Raw genomic sequence first — 20,672 nt, forward strand, 5'->3', positions numbered from 1 at the left:
GATGACGTGTTTAGCAATGCCATGGCTGAAGATGGTTGTTTTTTCTTTGATGTCAGGATGCTTGCCCCAAAGAAGGTCATCCTATGGGAAAAAGGAATACACATGAAGGGGTCAAGTTAGAGTCCGGCTCGCACTTGAGTCCTGACAAAAGCATCGAAAAAAGCCTGCTGCAGTTAAAAACGTATTGATTCTTTAAATTAAATAATGCACGTGTGAGATGCAGGGTTTATGTTACAAAATGTGCTGTGGTTGAGAGTACATTCAGATGTAAATTGCTCCTCATGCATTGTAATGGAACCACTTCCTAAGAGATGATAATCCAGGCAGCCACTAGCATTAGAATATATATATACTTCTGCAGGCTGGTCCAAGATGTGACTGACAAAACCCCAAAACAATGGATGAAAGGGCCTGGCACAATTCAGTGGCTGAAGAGGGGTGACCTAAAACACACTTTCTGTATATTGGAAATAATGAGTGCTGCATACAGCAGTGTTGTCAGTTTAGGCCTAAAATATCATAAGGTCTCTCACTAGCTTCCTATAGGAGAAATCGTCTCCATTGCCTTCACCCACGGTTTAGAAAACCCTTCTACAATGATGAGCAAAATGACAGCGTGAAGTCAGAGCAACGTATAGCCCGTTTCAATCGAAATAGGAACCTTGTTTACTTTGGCTTTTAATGTATAACCAAGAAAATAAAGGGCCTCTGTACCTGCTGTAGTTTTTTATCTTTCTGGAATTCGCAATTGTCCAAGTTATAGGGCTCTTCTTTGCGGCAGACTGTTCTTCCAATCTTGGTCTCGAGCATGAACTTCATCCCTTTCACAACCTAGAATAGTAAATCACGTATTAAGTACAGTTTTTGTCCTCCAGCAGTATCTCACAGGGCTCTACCAAAAAGAGAGCTCCCAGCTGTCTGGAGACAGACAGTCACCATCTTCCTATCCTGAAAAACAGTACTGAAAGATAGCAAAATATGCATATATGCTCAGTCTTTTTTTTAGCAGCAAGAAATACAGTAATGCATAACATCCTGAGCACAGAAAGAAATTGTTCTAACTTCAAGGAGACGAAGTTGGTGGTGGAAGAGGTCTTATGGTAAAAAATGAAAAGAGAGAATTTGGTGATATGACACTGAATTATCACATAAAACCCAAATTGTTGTTTATAACGAGTCGAAGTAACACAATCAAGTCTGTGTAACATTAATTCTGCCTAAGTGATTACAAGTCTAAACATATTTTAGACAAAAAAGCAGTGGAATCCTGCTGTTTGTATCTGGTTGGTGGGCCTGCTGAGGCAAGGCTGAACTGGGAAATTGCTTTGATCAAAATAGCATTATTGTAAGATTTAAAAAAAGCAATTCCTTGTGTGTGCGGCCCAATGCCCTTCTGCACAAAAGGTCCCTCCTCCAACCCTTTTATCACCAACCATTGTAACACAATACCTGTATTTCAACCACTGGCTAACTTCACTTTGAGTGACTGCATTCAGCCCTTTCATGGAGCAAGTTGACAAGTTGGGGGATCCCACGATCTCTCTTGGACATGCTAATTGCTCTCCACACAGATACATGGATGCAGATAAAGATGGGGGAAGAGGCGCACCTCTCAAGGTGAATATCAACAAGGAATAGGCTAAAGTAGGGGTGTGTCCAGTCACCCACACTTTTTAATTTATTCCTGGCTGACTTGACTTTGGCACTTGACAAATGCAACTCCAATGCCCCGAGGTTAGGGGACCTGCTGTTGTTGAGCCTTCTGTACAAAGACAATATACTCTTAGTTAGCCATAACTCAGTGGGCCTGCAATATCTCCTGTGCACAGCACAGAAATACTACTATGAAAAAGGTCTTAGGCCCATATTTATACTTTTTGACGCAAACCAGCGTCGGCGCTGGTTTGCGTCAAAAAATTTACCGCCGGCTAACACCATTCCAACACCATTCCAACGCGCCAGGCGGGCACCTTATTTATGGATGGACATTAGCCGGCGAAGCAGGCTGGTTAGAGTAAAAAAAAAAATGACTCTAATCAGCCAGTGCAGGCATAGGGAAGCCTGGGGGTTGTGCGTCAAAGAATGGTGCAAGTCAGGCTAGAGTAAAAAATCATGGCTCTAACCGGACCTGAGCCATTTTTTGATGCACAACCCCCATTGAAATGACTCCTGTCTTAGGAAAGACAGGAGTCATGTCCCCCTGCCCAATGGCCATGCCCAGGGGACCTCTGTCCCCTGGGCATGGCCATTGGGCATAGTGGCATGTAGGGGGGCCCAAATTAGGTCCCCCTATGCCACTTAAAAAAACAATTACAAATTACTTACCTCTACTTACCTGGGATGGGTCTCCCCATCCATGGGTGTCCTCCAGGGGTGGGCGAGGTGGCAGGGAGTGTCCCTGGGGGCAGGGAAGGGCATCTGTGGACTGTTTCCATGGTCAGAGACCGTGGAAATGAGCCCACAGGTCGCTTAACGCCTGCCCTCACCCAGGCGTTAAAAAACTGTGCAAATCAAGCTGTGCGCCATTTTTTAAGACCTGCCCCCCTCCTGTGCGTCAAAATGACGCGGGAGTATAAATAAGGCGCACATGCCTTAAAGTCATTTTTTGGACGGGAACGCCTACCTTGCATGTCAATAATACAAGGCGGTTTCACGCATCCAGAAAATCACGCGCACTGCCGATCTGTGACATTCGTGGGGTCGGGCGTCAAAGTATAAATATGGTGTTAGGTTTGCTCCAAATTTGACTCAAAACTTTTGACGCAAATTCGGCGCAACAGAGTATAAATATGCTCCTTTGTGTCAAATTCGACAAAACATGCACCTGGTCTTTAAACCACACCCAAAAAAAAAGGTGCTGACTTGGCACTTGGGTAACTCAGCCATCGTGTCAGCAACAGAATACCAATATCTAGGGGTATTAGTTGTCAAGAATGGTAATTTTACATGTCAAAGGGAGGCAATAAAATGGAAAGTGTGGTCACTAACAGTGACGCTAAAGACCCTGAAAGAAAAGTTGAATGGGATAATGCAGTCTCCACTTCTACAGGTATTACAAGCCAAACTCCTACTGACATTAACATAGGCAATCGAACTCCAAAGGGGCAAGGATGCCAAAATCCTGGATAGTACATTAGTAAAAGCATAAAGAATAATCCCCAGCCTGCCAAAGTACACTTCACCAGCAGAAACCAGGCTGTAGTTTGGTTTGTTGAAACAATCTTTGATAAGTCAAGGAGCTCTCATTATCTTCTGGGGAAATATAAGGTGCTGCTGGGTTCATTTAACCACTATTTATTGCAGGAGTTGCAACAGAGGGAAACATCACCAGCTGTAATCTATCTTAAAGACTCCCTGCTTAAGGCCAGGTTAAAGGGATGGCTGGAAATCCTGAGAAGTCACAATATGTTGAAAAAATCAGTGTGGAAGTCTGCTAAACTCTAATCTCTAGTGAAAGACTAAGCAACACTCTCTGGCAGAGCTCATGCTTTGATTGTCTTGCACACTTACAACACATTAGCACCTCAGAGATACCCATGCTTAGATTTTCTAGAGATATGAAACAGAAATTCCTGAAACATTGTCTGGGCTTGCTGCCCTGCTCACAGCATTTCCCTCAATGGCAGAGTTAACACAACAAGGGTCTGCAGATTATGTTATAGGGACCGGGAGGATATGCCACACATTGTGCAGCTGTAGGGGGCTGTTGGAGGAAAGAAGGCTCTTGCTGAAAATCCCCTTCAACCAAAGGGAATCAGCTCCTGGAGGCAGACAGTAATGGCCTGCTTTGCACCTATAGACCCTCAATTGATTTGCCGATTTGTAAAATTCCATGCCCCGACTTCAAAGCAAGTGCTGAAAGGCAGATGCTGTGGTGCCCTGATATGGACCTCTTCACTGTTACTGTTAAACCAACACACATCACCTTGGATCAAACCTCAGTATCCTCTGCCACTAAGGAATGCATAAGTCACTTTTTGCCCTCATATACTCATTGCACTGGCACCTTTGTCCCCGTCCTTAGCTCCCGGGCCACCAGAAATGTGCCTTGGCCTCCAACCATGCACAAGACAGCTTTACATGGCATAGAGCTGCACCTTGGGTTTATTTGCAACATAGGACCCTGAGAAATAGATTGCTGAAGTTACTTGCTACTGAGAAATGTATAAGGCATGCCTTGCCCTTATGCACTTTTGTCCTGGCATCTTGGTTTTTTCACCTTCTCACGTTTAGCTGGGCCCCAAGGATGGGCCCCGGGACTTATCTGTGCCACAAGGCAGCTTTGCATCCACTCCTGCATTGGCGCTTTGATTTCTGGGCTCCCAGCTTTTAATTTGGTCCTCTATTTCTGCTCTGGCACTTCAGCCCTTGGGCTTTCTGTTCTGTCCTAAGGTCCCAATGGTCAGGCCCTAGCCTGTAACATGAGCAAGGCAGCTCCATGAGTTGCCCCTTCCAGTCAATGGTGCTCCTGGCCTGGGAAGGCAACTTGAACCCAGGGTGGTGGCAAACTCTATATATTGAGCACTTTAAGGCTCCTCATGAAAACTGTTTTTAATATTTCTGCTGATATTTCATTTTATAATCTGTATTTTATGGTTTCTTTGTTGTGCAATGGTTTTAAGTAAGTATGAAATAAAAATGTACTTACTCACTTTCTACTTGTAGCCCTTTTATAGGGAGGACATACGCACACAAGGTAGTTCCCTTCAGTGCCAGTATTTTTGTTTTGCCTTTGTTTGTAGACCCTGATGTGATAGCATGACTCTTTCTACAAGATGGGAGATCAGGGCACATTCCAGCTTTATCAGTTCCTGACTCCTGCCAATGCTACTGTAAGTTCCTTTTGAAATTACCTCTGTTTATCAGACTGCTGCTTTTTTCACACAATACTAGCAGCTCACGTTATATATGAAAATGAGTGTTCTCTATCTTTGCATCCCAGTCTTGTCTGTCATTCCGTCTTTCTGTCCTTTTTTCTATCCTTACCTTTCTTTTCTCTTTTTTCATTTCTTTGCTTCTTTCTTTCCTTGCTTCTTTTTGCCTTCCTTTCTTGCCTTCTTTTTTCCTTCCTTTTTTGTCTTCTTCTTGCCTTCTTTAATTCCTCTTTCTTGCCTTTCTATCTTCCTCTCCTTCCTTAGTTCCATCTTTCATTCTTTCTTTCTTGCCTTCTTTTTGCCTTACTTTTTTCTTGCCCTCCTTTCTTTCTTGCCTTCCTTTATTTCTTCCTCTTCCTTCCTCTCTCTTTCTTGCCATCCTTTTTTTCCCTTTCATCTTTCTTTCTTGGCTTCCTTTGTCTTGCCTTCCGTTCCTGCTTTGTTTTTTGCCATACTCTGTCCTTCTTACCTTCCTTTTATTTCTTACTTGCCTTCTTTCTTCCTTTCTTGCCATCCTCTTTCATTCTTCTCTTCCTCTTACCTCCCTCTTTCTTTCTTTTATTTATTTCTAATTACTCTTCCTTTAATTATTTCCTTCCTCTTCCTTTCCTTCCTTTTTCTTTCTCTCCTGCCTTTCTTTCTTTTTTTCCTTGCCCTCCTCTTTCTTTCCTGCCATCTTCTTTCTCTTTCTTCCCTTCCTCTTTCTTTCCTCTTTCTGTCCTCCATCTTTTTTTCTTGCCTAACTTCCTTTTTCTTTCTTACCTTCCTTTTCTTTCTTGCCTTCCTTTTTATTTGTTGCCTGCCTTCCTCTTTCTTTCTTTTCTCTTTCTTTCCTTTCTCTTTTCTTGCTGTCCTCTTTTGTTTGTGTTCCTCTTTTTCTTTCTTGCTTTCCTCTTTTTTTCTTTCCTTCATCTTTCTTTTACTTCCGCTTTCTTCCTTGACTACCTCTTTCTTTCTTTCCTTCTTCCTTCTTGCCTTCCTCTCTTACTTTTTTCTTGCCTTTCTCTATATATCTTTTTTCTCCCCTTCCTATTTCTTTCTTTTTTTCTCAAAAGCAAGAGACTGCCAGCTAATGCCAGACAGATTGGCTTTTTCAAGTCTGTGTTAGCCCTACTAAATTTATATGTATAACAAACCTATAGGGGAGTTTTGCTAGACTTCCGCTCCAGCATGCACTTAGGGGCATAAGTCATCCAATTTCAGCGACTGTTTCACATCGCTATGAGTTACAGCTTGCAGTCTTTCCACAAAGAACACACAAACAGATAAAGTAGTTCCATTCAGTGCCAGGGAATACTTTGGCAATGTGTTATTTTTGACACCAAAAGAACATCTTTGCCTCTAGCCAATGTTTTTGTTTAGATTGATGATGGCCCAGCAGCTTTGCAAACTATAAAGTTTTGCAAACGCCATGACAAAACATAACAAGAATTGCCAGAAGGTTGGCATTTAATGCCAGGTCTATTTGTTTGGCCAATGCTCGTTTTCATTAGACTGTCTTACAGTAAGCTAGGAAAATATCAACATTGTCAATCTACCATTGAGATTAAAAATAATGCATGAGGAGTTTTATTCTTCATTGTTTATACATATTTCATCAAGGTAAGTAACTATTAGCTGTCTTAGAGTTGCTACAGTGCCTCCCATCAGTTGATGAAGTATAGAATTTGGCTCAAAAACAAATGACCATTGGTCTGTTTGAAGGGCAGCAGTAAGGTTTCTGTTGCATCACAGTTAAAGTCACAGAACTCATCAATATGTGTCAGTTTGTGAATTATGTTAACCAAAGCACAAATGGTTTGACTGTAGAAAGATGCACTTCAAAGTCATTTTAGTTGTGCACTTGTTTAGACTGATGTTAGAAACGTCAGTGGTATTGAGTGTAAATTAAATGTTTGAAGGATTAAACTGGTATTCTCCCTTTCTAGCACTGCGGAAGCCCAGTGGAGAGTCGGGTGAGGAACTCATTTCAACAGTGAGGTCCTGAAACTTTTGTGTGCAGCATTACAAGATGAGCAACAATTGCATTGCAGCTACAGACCTGATGCTGCTGGACTTGTAGCACAGATAACTGGAACACTGTAGTCCAGATTGGCAAAAATATGTGCATCCACCACACTGAAACTCTTGTCTTGTCTTGATGAGTATGCACAGTTCACCCGCCAAAAAGACTGGGGTGTTTCTCATGAAATTATGGGAATAGCCAGGAGGTTGCCAGCAGTGCCTGCGAACATGCTTGTGAACATTACAGATGACTTGGTGCTGGATTATTGTAAAGGACTGGCTGACGTGGTTTGTTCTTTGTTTCATCAGGTTGGAGAAGCTATAGCACAGCCACAGCAGGAGCTCAGTCATGACCTATATCTGGGTGACTGGGTCATGCTCAAGCAGCATGTAAGGAAAACCTGCTTAGAAATGTTTTAAAGAGGCCCTCACCAAGTAGTTTTAGTAACCACTACAGCTGTGAAGTTTGCTTGTCTCCCTATCAGGGTACATGCGAGCCATACTTGCAAAGTTCCAGGTCCCCTAGATGAAACAGCACTTGTTCCAGAAAGGTATGTTACAGTGAGCACAGGGATCAGGTTAATGAGGCTGTAGGGACTGGACACGTGGCTCCTACAGCACAAGCATGGTCTGATAGGTTTCTGAATGAGACAACAACAGAGGATGGTACAGAAGGGTCAAGACAGAATCAGTTGACTCGTGCAAGCTTGGATGCTGACGAAGGATCAGTTGCTGTAGATAAAAGAACGGTACTAGGAGACAATTGGCCTAAAGAACAAATTGAGCCAGCTGTACAAATGACTCCAACTATCACTGAAGAATCAAGTCAAAGTGACAGTGATGCTGAGAGTTGAGTAAACAGAAAGTCAAAAAGAAAGAGTACCAAGTCGAAAGTACTCCACACCTGAATGCACACTTTTTGCTGCCGATGACTGGGGGAAGGAGTTTGCAACCTTTTGCTTTAATAACTCAAACCCAGTTCAATATCCTAGAGTTTGAAACTACAGTGGAACTCAACTTTAAAATCTCAATGCCACTTAATGAACTAAGACATTATGTTTTGGAAGTGATTATGAGCTGTGTCTTTATTAGACACATTTGAACTTTTAGTAGAAGCTTTTGACCCTTGCAAGTAGAGAAACTCTTGATTAACTTTTCTAGGAGAAAACAGAACTTTGTGTGAATAACTTATACTCTGAAGAGACTTTTTTGATTTTTGCTTTGCTTACAAAATAAAAAGAACTGAAAAGAGACAGTTATATATTAAAGCCGCCTTTTGACTTTGAATTCGGAATTTGGTCTGAAATTAGAGAACTCATGGAGTTGAATCAAAATAGAGGTTGTAAGTGTAAATACACATGTATAGGTTTTAAGGTAGTGACAGTTATCATGATTATATTAATGCTAATTGGATTGAGGTTTCCCCTAGCAAATGATTCAGAGAAGATTATATCTACAAGTATCCTGAATTTAGCAAATTCCATTGTTAATCAGAATTTACTTTAGATTAATGAGAAATATTTTCACACTGGTGGTTCTAGAGGTGATTTATCAGCAAATGATTATTTCAAATTATTATACGAGTACTTAGTTACCACAGAGGTTATAGATTGTTATGTTTGCACACAGCTGCCCTCATCAGTAAGTGAGGAAATCACAGACCATAGTTTACCCCTTACCTATGGAATATCCTGTAGCCTGTTATTAACATTGTTGTATCAGCAGAAGCATTATCAATGCTTCTACGCAAGCTATGACCTAGTGTTTTCAATTGTCCCCATCATGAAACAGTTGAGCAGCATTGCAAAGATGAAAAACATTGACACTGTAGGAGGTTTCTTTGAGCCTACGTTGACATTTGGCACAGTTTATACCCAAAAGAACAATTTGACTTGCATTCTTAGCCAAATAGAAAAGGAATTAATTGGGCAAGTTGCACACAGGAGAAGAGTAATGAAAGCTAAACTAGAAAAAGGAGTAGTTTTACAGAATTGGGAAAAAAGATTAAACATACACAGCTGCTGGAAATCAAGGATTCCTGGCTTCAGGTTGGCAACATGTAGGGAAGCTATGCACATAAAGAGCTAGATCAAAGACTGACACACATTTTGTAGGAACTAATGAATGTACAGATATATTTTTGTTTAAAAGTGTTTGTACTTTTACATTAGCTGGATAAGACCTCCCATACAGGGTGTTTACTTCATATGTGGGAAAAATGCATATTGCAGGTTGCCGTAAGGCTGGTTTGGTACGTTACCTGGGAGATGTTTTTCCAAAGATGTACCATGTAGACCATTTTAATGATCCAGTCTGGAGTGAGAAATAACACACCAGAGTTAAGAGGTGCTAGTGCTTCAGAGATTGTAGGAGATATTTTGGTGCCATAATTCCATCAGTTGGTGTTATCTTAAATGATCTAAAGATTAGAAGGTTGTCAACAATAGTAGATAAATTATCTACAGACACTGCAGGTGCCATATTATTAATGAGACATAGAAATGGTTCCTGTAAGATCAATGGTTTTGCAAAATCACCATGCGTTGGACATTGTTCTCGCAAAGGAAGGCAGAGTTTGCAAGATGCTGCATGCTCAACAATGTTGCACATACATACCTGACAATAGAAAACAGCTAAGAAAATACATTGCAAACATGACTGACTTGAAACAGGACCTGAAAGAGTTAATAGCGACAGGTGCATGGGAAGCAGTAGGAAATGTTTTTTCAGCCATTGGAAGGTGGTTTGGAAATCTAGGAAAGTGGAATTGTGGGAACCAATTTGAGATCCCTACTAATTATAGTTTTATGTGCTCTAGTTATAGTTGTTTTTTATACATTGTTCAGGAAGCTGAAGGAGAGAAGAGCCAAGAATAGACACAGAAAGGTGGAGATTGAAATGGAGACTAGGAGAAGCACATGCTATAGTCACATCAAACAGTTTGAGGACTTCAGAGGACTGTATCTGAATACGCCTCTGAAAGTTTGAGCTGTCACATGGAAAATGAGAGTTGGAGTATTTTTTGATGGCTTGATTCTCCATCAAAAGGGGGCTGATGTGGCAGAAACTTAAATATTGTCCCTCAATGTCAAAGACGTCATCAATATGTGGCAGTTTGTGCACTGTGTTAACTAACTTACTGATTATACTGATATTTCAAAGTAATTTTAGGTGTGAATTTGCTTAGATTGATGTTAGAAACCCTGGTGATATCAAGGATAAATTAAATGTTTGAAGGTTTAAACTGACATTATAATGAAACGTACACTCCAGACAAATAGTATGCATTGAAACAACATTGACTTTGTAATGATTAAAGATTTAAATAAACCTGCAGAAATAGAGAAATGCTGTTCCATGTTATAGTGACTGAAATGTATTAAAGTTATTTTGTTTAAAGATATTGTAATCTAAATGCTAATGAAGAATTATTAATGAAGAATCAACAGTTTGCATATTAAATTTGTTTTATTAGAGTTTAGGTAACTGGGAAGCATAGGGAGGAACAATAAGATCCGCTAGTATTATAGCCTAGAACATTTGAGGGGGGAAAATACGATCTTTGAATTGAATAAACATTTTCCCACTTAATGTTCACAAAAATAATTTATTTTCAAAAGGTAAGTGCATATTTTCTAACAAAGTTTTCAACTTAAAATTTCTCTTTTTAAAATGGCAAACTTTTTTAAAATTATACACTAGATTTCTTAAAAATCCTGTTTTGGGATTTGGTTATTTATTACATTAGTACACCACACTTTTCTGCATTCATTTTTTTTTTTTTTCATCCATGCTTAGTACAGCATGCACACAAAAGGAGGCAGGAGGCATCTTGGTTCTGTAGATAATACGAGAAAAGGCCAGTAATCAGCTTAAGCGAGGCCCCCACTAGTTCTATAAGCCTTACGTCAAGGATAGAAAGCACCCTGGAAGGCTCTGTGCATGCAGGTTGTGGCACACAAATGGCACAGAAATATTGTCAATGTATATGAACTTTAAGTCCCTCATCTTGTGATCACAATTATTTGATAAAATTGTCTTAAATGTGAAGTATATTTCCATGTTCTTAATACGATCTTACAAAAGTATGATTATCGTATCACGAAAAGCAACTATTCCCCTTCCACGTAAGGTTATTCCATGTATGTTACCTCCAACAAAGGGCTGGTGCTAGTTCTGCCTCCTAAATGTGGTAAACATGTGGGAATATTTGTTTCGCCATGGAAGCTAACACCAGTCATCAAAATAACCCAAGTAAATTTGAATAGTGAAAATCCCTGCACAACCCCCTGTCAAAGAAGAATGGGTAAGGGAAGAGGCTTCAAATACGGTATTACCGTCATATTTGGGGTTATTGAAGTAATCCATGGCCAGCCACTCATGGATCAATGGCATTTTCAAATAGTTAAACAATAGAAAGAGTATACCTTGTGGAGCCTAATGGCTCAAAAAGAAGGCTGCGGCTCTGCTCTATAAGATCTGAACCTGTACATTCTGTTTCAACTATGCAATAGCTCTGTAGTCTGAATCCAGAATCTGTGGGTCTCTATAAACTGTCTGATAGGTCTGGCGTGTGAAGTGTGAGAAAGTAATTGATTAGTTGGAGTGTATTTTTGCCCACTACTAGTAATAAAGTCACTATCCTGTTAGGCCCATTCAAAGGCTTCAATAATTTTAACTGTACTTAACCCCTATTAGCTATGGCACACACCAGGCAGGTGTAACTTAACAAAAATATGTAAAACACTTAGAAAGTGCCCAAAAAGTTAAAAAGTCAAAAACACAGCAGAATAAAAACTCCAGTCCACTCTATAAATGTAGAACAGCATTTAATAAGCAAAGTGACTACAAAATGAAAAAAATCCAATAAGGTGAACCAGAAACATAGTTTTTTTTTTAAAGGTTTGAGGGAAAGTAGCCCCAACAAAAGCCCCAATTAGCTCCATTAGAGACCTTTTCTCTTTGATACTTAATATGCAAGAGGTTACTGTGAAACTTTTGCTGCTTACTATCAAACACTAATGGGGTCATTATGACCCTGGCAGTCTCCTGACTGCCAGGGCAAAGGTGGCGGTTTCACCACCAACAGGCTGGCGGTGAAGACTGCCACATTCCGAGTCTGACCCGGCAGTCCACAGAAGACAGTCGGCGGTACTAGGAGCCGCCTTTCCACCAGGTTTTCCGCGGTGGTAGCACCGCCACAAAAACCCTGGCAGAAAGGCTACTGGTGACAGGGAATTTCTTCCCTGTCATTGGTAGTTGACTTCCCCACCCAACCCAGCAAGCACAATACTCCCCCTCCCTCCTCACCTCCAGACACAGCACCCCCACACCCCTCCAGACACAGTGCCCCCGCTTCTACCCCCTCACCACATACATGCACACAGACACCTAAATGCACCACCCATACACTCATTCACCTACACTTACACACACGCATTCACTCACACGCATCCATATTAGCATTCACGTCAGCACTCATACACACATTCAACCATGCATACTCACACCCATCCAAACATGCATACTCACACCCATCCAAACACGCAAACACCCATTCACCACAACACTCCTACTCGCACACACACATGCATACACACGCACTCACTTCTACATTCAGACATGCATACAACCACGCATACACACATTCATTCACACATGCAGAAAAACACACTCACACACAACACCCCCCCCCCACCCCATTGCTAATAATATGGCGGGCAGTGTCTTTCTGGTGGGGCAAGGACGATTGTGAAACCACCCCTATGCCTCTGCCTGTCAGCACAACTACTGCTGGATTTCCACCCAAAGTGCAGCAGAAATCCAGCAGTACCTGTAATATGGTGGGTGGAAGACCACCAGCACTGGCAGTCTTCTGGCACCCGCAGCTTTGGCGGTCTTCAAGGAAGACTGCCAAAATCATAATGACCACCTATATCTTGCAAGGGTGGACGCTTAATCCGATCATCTGCACGAGATTATGAGTGGCCTTCCCACCGCTATGATAAGTCTCCTACAATGTCAATAACGGGAAGAACTGTTGTAAATCGAACAGGTGCGCAGAGCCATCTCGCAGATGGCATGGAAGATGACTGCCAACAGAGTTCTATGTAACATACAGAGTGCCCCTGGCCAGTAAGCTGCTTTTCAGTGTATCATTGCACAGGTGGGAACTCTTGCGACCTATGAGTGAAGCACTGATCGTTGTGTTACCAAAAAAAAAAAAAAAAGGAGGGATTCCTCAGATGTCCACTCCTATTGACCTCTATCCCTCCTGAATCAAGATATACAATCCTGAATCGCATTTTGGCTGACAGACTCCTGCTACTATTACTGACCGTGATCCACACAGACCATAATGGATTCAACCGCACCTGTAACACCTTCATGAATGCAAGAAGGCTACTTGGCCTGATTGACAGCATAGTGGAAGAAGAGACCGGAATACTGAAAAGGCCTTTGACACACTGGGCTGGCCTTACCTTCAGACAGTGTTTGAGTGACTGAAGTTAGGGCTGGAGTTCCTGTGATGTGTTCAGCTCTTCTGAGTGCAAAATGGACAGGCTTTCTCTGAAGGATTCAAGCTTTACATTAGCACATAGCAGGGGTGTCCTCTCTCTCTCTCTCCCATCATATTCTCCTTGGCTATTGAACCACTGGTGTGCCTGTTGTGCCAGAGAGGTTAGGAGTGGGGAACTCCCTCTAGAGAAGAGTGGCAAGTTATCTCCTTACATGTGGACATTTGTACCGCCACAGCCCCGGACCGTCTCTTGCCACATTAATGGCTGGCTAGAAAGATTCTGTGGATTCTCAGGGCTCAAGATTAATTGAGCCAAATCTTGTTTATTCCCACTCAAGAAACATCAGGCACTGGAGAGGGCTGCTCTCCCTCACATCAGTCTGACCTGGGGAGGGCAACACTTTTAAATACCTCAGGGTGAACGTGTATCAAGACAAAGACAGCCTGGTAAGAGGAAACTTAAAAAGGGTGCTGGTGGTGACTAAACAGGCAACAGCATTCTGGTGTATTCTCCTACAATCCACTGCAGGCTGGTGGCATTACCCAAAAGGCTGATCCTCCCATAATTGCTTTGCTTGTCTCGGCCATCCAAGTGATGCTCAAACAGCACTTTTTGTAGAACTACACACCATGCTCTCAGACAATCCGGGGAAGGATGTGGAAAAGAATAGAGCTCTATAGGATGCAGATCCATCTTAGTGAGGCTGGGTTGGGTGCCCCCAACTGCAGAGATGCAGCTTCAGTGCCCCATGAGATGGTTGGGGGATGGGGTGGACTGAAAGGTAAGGCATTAGCATCTGCATTACGACACAACCAGATCCTTGAATGGCTGTGTTCCCCTGGGCAGCAAACTTCAGGGATGTCTTGACTTCACAGATTTGCAAAGGCCTGCTGGGCCAAATTTGTACAACCAAAAGGCGATTGACATACGTACACTGCAAAATACCCCTGTTGGTGCTACCAGAACTTCGGGGGGAACAAAACAAAGTTTGACAGATGATCACAGACTCTGGCTGGCATCACCCTAGTGGGAGATATGAGGGATCTGAGCAAGCTTTGTGCGTTCCCAAACATGACCTAGTGATTCGGAATAGGACTGGGCCAGTTCATGGCACAGAGCACACAGACACATAGGCTGCATTCTTTGTAGGGCTAGTCAGAACCTCCTACAAATTCTATGTTGCAGTGCCTGCTGACACATAACAGAGGGCGTAAAGGTATTACAAGCCTCCACATCACCCTATAGTCCTAGCTATAATGTCCCTACAAGGATGTCAGCGATAAATGATCGCAATGCCTTAATTGCGAGATTTCAGACAAACAGTGCATTGTGACTAAGTCATACAACAGGCAGAACTCTCGCAACTGTAGGTTCAAACTTATGCAGTTTAAATTACTTGCATCAAAACTTCCTGTCCTGAGGTGCATGGGCCGCATGTTCCTGAAAGCACACACTCAATGTCCTAGGTATGGTGCAGCTGAAGCACACTTTTATCAAAAGGTATGGGAATGTCTGGAGATAGTGAAAGTCTGGTGAGCACTACTATTAAAGTTGTCGGAACTGGTGGGAAAAGACCTGTCCCTTGATCCTGGGATCTGCCGTTTGGGGTGGAAGCCGACCTCAAAACAGAATAAATCAGAGTGCAAAATGGTCGACCTGGACCTAATATTATACACAAATGACAAATTGCAATGTCCTGGAAAGCGGCTGAGTCTCCGTTGATGACACAATGGCTAAAAGATCTAAAAACGTGGGTGGGGGCCGGAGCAATCTGCCATTCTCGACACACGTGGGATGCATTGCTAATTAAATAAGAAGTGTGACCTGATGATAGGTCACTTTGCATGTAGCATCATGGGCTGCACTTGAAGTACAGGGTCTGGCTTCCCAACGGAAGGTGAAGTCACACCTGAATGAGATTAGTGGAAGTGGATAGAGTTGCAGTTAACGCCATCAAGCCCACCATGCCTCTAGCATAGACCCCCCTGAAAGTGCCATTGATGTTAAAGTATAGATACAGTACACTGGGTGGGATGCGGTGGGGAAATGTTAACTTGTTAGGTAATACCTAGACTACTTGACTGAGCCAGCTGATACATAACATAAATAAGTGACGTGCTTCTATGCCATTGCAGATAATTCCACAATGTGTTTTTTTTGGTCTTGATGTTTAACTCAAACAGTGCGAGAGTAGCAGACGGGGCCCATAGCCACACTGTTTATCTGCAGGGGTCAAGGTGGGAAAGGGACAGACTTGGGTTGTAGTGATGTTGATCATGGATGTGGTTGTAATAAGCATTGTAAACTTGAAGAAAAAAAAACAATAAAGGGCTAGTTAAAGAAAAAAAAAAAGAGAAAATAGCCCCATGGAGTGCACAGCACCAATTGTGGTCCATGGTAGTGGTAGAGCAGACCCAGGCGTGATTTCAGGCCAGCTGGAATAGATCATGGGTAGGATGAATAGATAAGTCCTGCAAGGCCCTGAAAGGAAGGACGTTTGAATATGTTTCTAAGTCCCAAAAACTCTTCTCTGTGAGGGGGAAACCGAAAATTCAGTCTAATGCTGTGGAATTACTGGTCGTATACTTCTCAAAGTCAGTCTCCTTGAAGCTCTGGAGTAAAAGTTTTGAAAAATGTCTCCAAATGTCTTTTGCTATCCAAACAACCAAAGGAATACACTTTCATGCCCCCAGGACTCCAAGAGGAGCATTAAAGACTCTCAGGATGAGAAGTAGAGAGCAACAGCAAAGTCTAATCCAGGTCTAGTTGCCACTTGTGAGCTGATACGTTTCACAGGAATATCCTCTTAAGTTTCTTTATATTCCTGGAGCACCCAGCAAACCAGCATCATGATCCTTAGAGATCTTTCTGTGCTTGGATTTCAACTAGAAGGAGGTAAAACCTCCTCAGGTCATTCTCACAGGTCGCAGATGCCAAGTGCAGCAGGTTCAATGTGCCTGGTATTCTCTCACATGTCTAGCTGTGTTCTGAAAGAAATGCCTTGGAGTGCCCAATTTATGCCTGCACCAGATGATGGGTGAAAATGTCTAACTCCTGGGCACTTCCTAACCAATGGGATTAAGGTTCTTGGGGGGGGAACTCTGCTCAATTTTTCAGTAGTTTGTCTTTGCCTTACTTTAAACTGGCCCAAAATGCCATGTGCCTAGGCATTTTTAAGATGTTGAAAGTCTTCGCCCACATTAAACTTAGGCTCTGAGGGCTTTGGTCTGTGTGTCGGAGAGTCATATGGAATACAGGCTAAGAGAAGCTGGGGAGTTAATGCAAATTAGCCCACAGAAACGTCAGGCAAAGAATAACTTTTTTTTTTAAAGTTATCTTTCCTTAATATTTATAAAAAATCCAACTTCACTATTAAATTAGAATTTTTAATAGCCATTACAAATAGTGGCTTAATTATTTTTCGAGCTGGTCCCATTTCTGAGATAGAGTATTATTATTTTAATCTGTTCTTCGGTTTTCTACATAGGACAGCTAGGCCAGCCACAGCAAAATAGCCTTTAGGGCCTTTCTCTGTAGCAACAGGGTATCATCATTTTATGTGTCACACTTTTAAATAAATGCACCCTACTTTGGATACAAGGCCTACATAGCAATGACTTAGTAATACTTAAATGGATTATTTTAACATGTCACTTTGCAGGTTTTACATTGCAGCAGCCAGGCTACAATGGTAGTTCTGAAGCCAGGTTTCCTTTGTCAAACCATGAATGGCACAATAAGTGCTGCAGCCCATAGGTAACATTGAACTTTTCATGCCCCAAGGGTATTTCTGCCCCATACATTGTAATTGTAATTGTAATCGTATTTATATAGCGCTTACTACCCCTGACGAGGCGTCGAAGCGCTTTTCGATGAGTAGCACGCTACTCCGGTACCCAACAAGAATTAGTGATGGATTAGTATAATTTAATAAGGAGTACAGTTTTAGTATTATTATGAGTTAATTTGAGATGCGGATATGAGAGTTTGTTAGTTAGATTGACTGGAGTAATGGAGGGGTGGAGGAGGAAAGAAATCCAGAAGTGTTAATTGGGAGTTTATCCTTCATTTACTCAATCCAAAGGCTTGAGATGAATAAAAGGGGAGCGGAGGGGAAAGAGGATGTGGAAGGGTTAGGGAGAGCATAGTAACAGGGTGAGATGAATGCAGGAGAATTTAGTAGGGTTGTGTGGGAGGTCACAGAGGTAGAGTGAGGTTTGGTGAGTTAGATGTGGAGGTGGAGGGAAGAGCTTAGGCAGAGATATTTAGGAGATGAAAGTGGTCGAGGGGATTTGGGATGAGTCCGAGTGAGAATGGAGGATAGTTTGATAGAGACGTGACGACATAAGAGTGATGAGTAGGAGCCATGCAATGATCCACAAACATGCCAGGCACAGAAACAACATATACACATACATACACATATATATATATATATTTATACACACACACACATGAATACACACACATATGCACATACAATACATAATTAGAATCATGGGTAAAAAATACCTAGTCATCCATCCATCATCCTGGTAAAAGGCGGGAATTCCTTTACCTACTTCGAGGGTGGACGGGGTGTCGCTCAGCGGGCGGAGCTTACAGGTGCTTTATAAAGGGAGAACCTTCCACTCTGCGTCTCCAGCAGAGGAAGACAGAACCCGCGCGTCTCAGTCAGACACAGACTACGCTCCAGTACATCACCAGCCCACCTCCAGGAAGGATTCCAGATCCCCTCTGCCATGGGATCTCTGAGCGCACAGCCCCGCCCCATCTTTGCCAAGCCCAAGAGTCAGGGTGGCCTGCCCCCTCCAGAAAGGTGAGCCTCAACTGCGGCATCTGCTGCTTTTATATTGTACACTAGGGGTACGTGATGGGCCATGGGGTAAACGTCTCCAGCAACCTTGTGTGCCTTTGGCAATGTTATTGTTACTAGTGCGTCTTTGTGGAGATGTCCTCGTGCTTCTGCGCATCAACAACGCACCACGTGAATCGGCGGTAAACGCAGTGGGGTCGTTTTGGAAAAGCTGTCCATCATCCTGGTAAGAGGCGGGAATTCCTTTACCTACTTCGAGGGTGGACGGGGCGTGGCTCAGCGGGCGGAGCTTACAGGTGCTTTATGAAGGGAGAACCTTCTACTCTGTGTCTCCCGGAGAGGAAGATAGAACCCGCGCGTCACAGTCAGATACAGATTACGCTCCAGTACATCATCAGTTCACCTCCAGAAGCTGAGCTTCAACTGCGGCACCTGCTACGATTATAATTGTAAGTGCTTCCTTTGAGGTCTAGTTTCTGCAAAATGAGCACCGTGGCCCACCCAACCGGAGCATCCTCCACGAGTATGTCAGCAAGCGCCACCTAGCATGTTCCACACGCCCCGTTTATATTGTACACCAAGGGTACGTGATGGGCCACGGGGTAAACGTCTCCAGAAACCCTGTTTTCCCCCGGCAATGCGATTGCTACCAGTGCGCCCCCGTGGGGATGTCCCCGCGCCTCCGAGCATCAACAACGCACCACCGGAATCGGCGGCAAACGCATTGGGGCCGCCCTGGAAAGCTGTCCATCATCCTGGCAAGAGGCGGGAACTCCATTACCCACCCGAGGGCGGACGGGCGCGGCCCAGCGGGCGGAGCCCACAGGTGCTTCACAAAGGGAGAACCCTCCACTCTGTGTCTCCAGGAGAGGAAGACAGAACCCGCACGTCACAGTCAGACCCCAACCACGCTCCAGCACATCACCAACTCACCTCCAGGAAGGATCTCAGATCCCCCTCTGCCATGGGATCTCTGAGCGCACAGTCCTGCCCCATCTTTGCCAAGCCCAAGAGCTACGGTGGCCCGTCCTTTCCAGAAGCCAAGCCCCAACTGCGGCACCTGCCACGTCCACATTTGGAAGTGCTTCCCCTGAGGTTCAGCCTCTGCAAAATGAGCATTGTTGCCCACCCAGCCGGGCACCCTCCACGAGTATGTCAGTAAGCGCCACCCAGCATGTTCCATACGCCCCGTTTATATTGTACACTAGGGCTACGCGATGGGCCACGGGGTAAACGTCTCCAGCAACCTTGTGTGCCTTCGGCAACGCGACCGTCACCAGTACGTCCCTGTGGAGACGTCCCCGCGCCCCCGAGCATCAACAACGCACCACCGGAATCGGCGGCAAACGCAGTGGGGTCGTTTCGGAAAGCTGTCCACCATCCTGGCAAGAGGCGGGAACTCCCCTACCCACTTCGAGGGTGGACGGGGCGTGGTCCAGCGGGCGGAGCCCACAGGTGCTTCACGAAGGGAGAACCCTCTACTCTGTGTCTCCAGGAGAGGAAGACCGATACCGCGCGTCACAGTCAGACACAGACCACGCTCCAGCACATCACCAGCTTACTTCCAGGAAGGACTCCAGATCCCCTATGCCATGGGATCTCCGAGCGCACAGCCGTGCTTTATCTCTGCCAAGCCCAAGAGCCAGGGTGGCCCGTCCTTTCCAGAAGCTGAGCCCCGACTGCGGCACCCGCCACGATCATGATTGTAAGTGCTTCCTTTGAGGTTTAGTCTCTGCAAAATGAGCATCGTGGTCTACCCAACCGGAGAATTTTCTACGAGTATGTCAGTAAGCGTCACCTAGCATGTTTTATACGCCCCGTTTATATTGTACACTAAGGGTACCTGATGGACCACAGGGTAAACGTCTCCAGCAACCTTGTGTGCCTTTGGCAATGTTATTGTTACTAGTGCGTCTTTGTGGTGATGTCCTCGTGCTTCTGCGCATCAACAACGCACCAGCGGAATCGGCGGTAAACGCATTGGGGTCGTTTTGGAAAGCTGTCCATCATCCTGGAAAGAGGCGGGAATTCCTTTACCTACTTCGAGGGTGGACGGGGCGTGGCTCAGCGGGCGGAGTTTACAGGTGCTTTATGAAGGGAGAACCTTCTACTCTGTGTTTCCCAGAGAGGAAGATAGAACCCGCGCGTCACAGTCAGGTACAGATTACGCTCCAGTACATCATCAGTTCACCTCCAGGAAGGATTCTAGATCTTTTTTCTGCTATGGGATCTCTGAGCGCACAGCCTTGCTTTATCTTTGCCAAGCCCAAGAGTTACGGTGGCTTGTTCTTTCCAGAAGCTGAGCCCCGACTGCGGCACCCGCCACGGTCATGATTGTAAGTGCTTCCTTTGAGGTTAAGTTTCTGTAAAATGAGCATCGTGGCCTACCCAACTGGAGTATTTTCTACGAGTATGTCAGTAAGCGTTACCTAGCATGTTTTATATGCCCCGTTTATA

General features: G+C 43.9%; 1 protein-coding gene across 1 annotated transcript in view; it reads right to left on the minus strand.

Annotated features, from left to right (window-relative positions):
• Window positions 1-20,672, minus strand: part of CST7 (cystatin F) — a 194,520-nt gene that overhangs the window by 37,288 nt on the left and 136,560 nt on the right. The window contains exon 3 of the mRNA XM_069235040.1: window positions 715-831. Coding sequence (XP_069091141.1) covers window positions 715-831 — 117 coding nt within the window. The remainder of the gene's footprint in view (window positions 1-714; window positions 832-20,672) is intronic.

Source organism: Pleurodeles waltl, chromosome 5 (genome assembly GCF_031143425.1).
Source record: "Pleurodeles waltl isolate 20211129_DDA chromosome 5, aPleWal1.hap1.20221129, whole genome shotgun sequence".
NCBI classification, from domain to species: Eukaryota; Metazoa; Chordata; class Amphibia; order Caudata; family Salamandridae; genus Pleurodeles; species Pleurodeles waltl.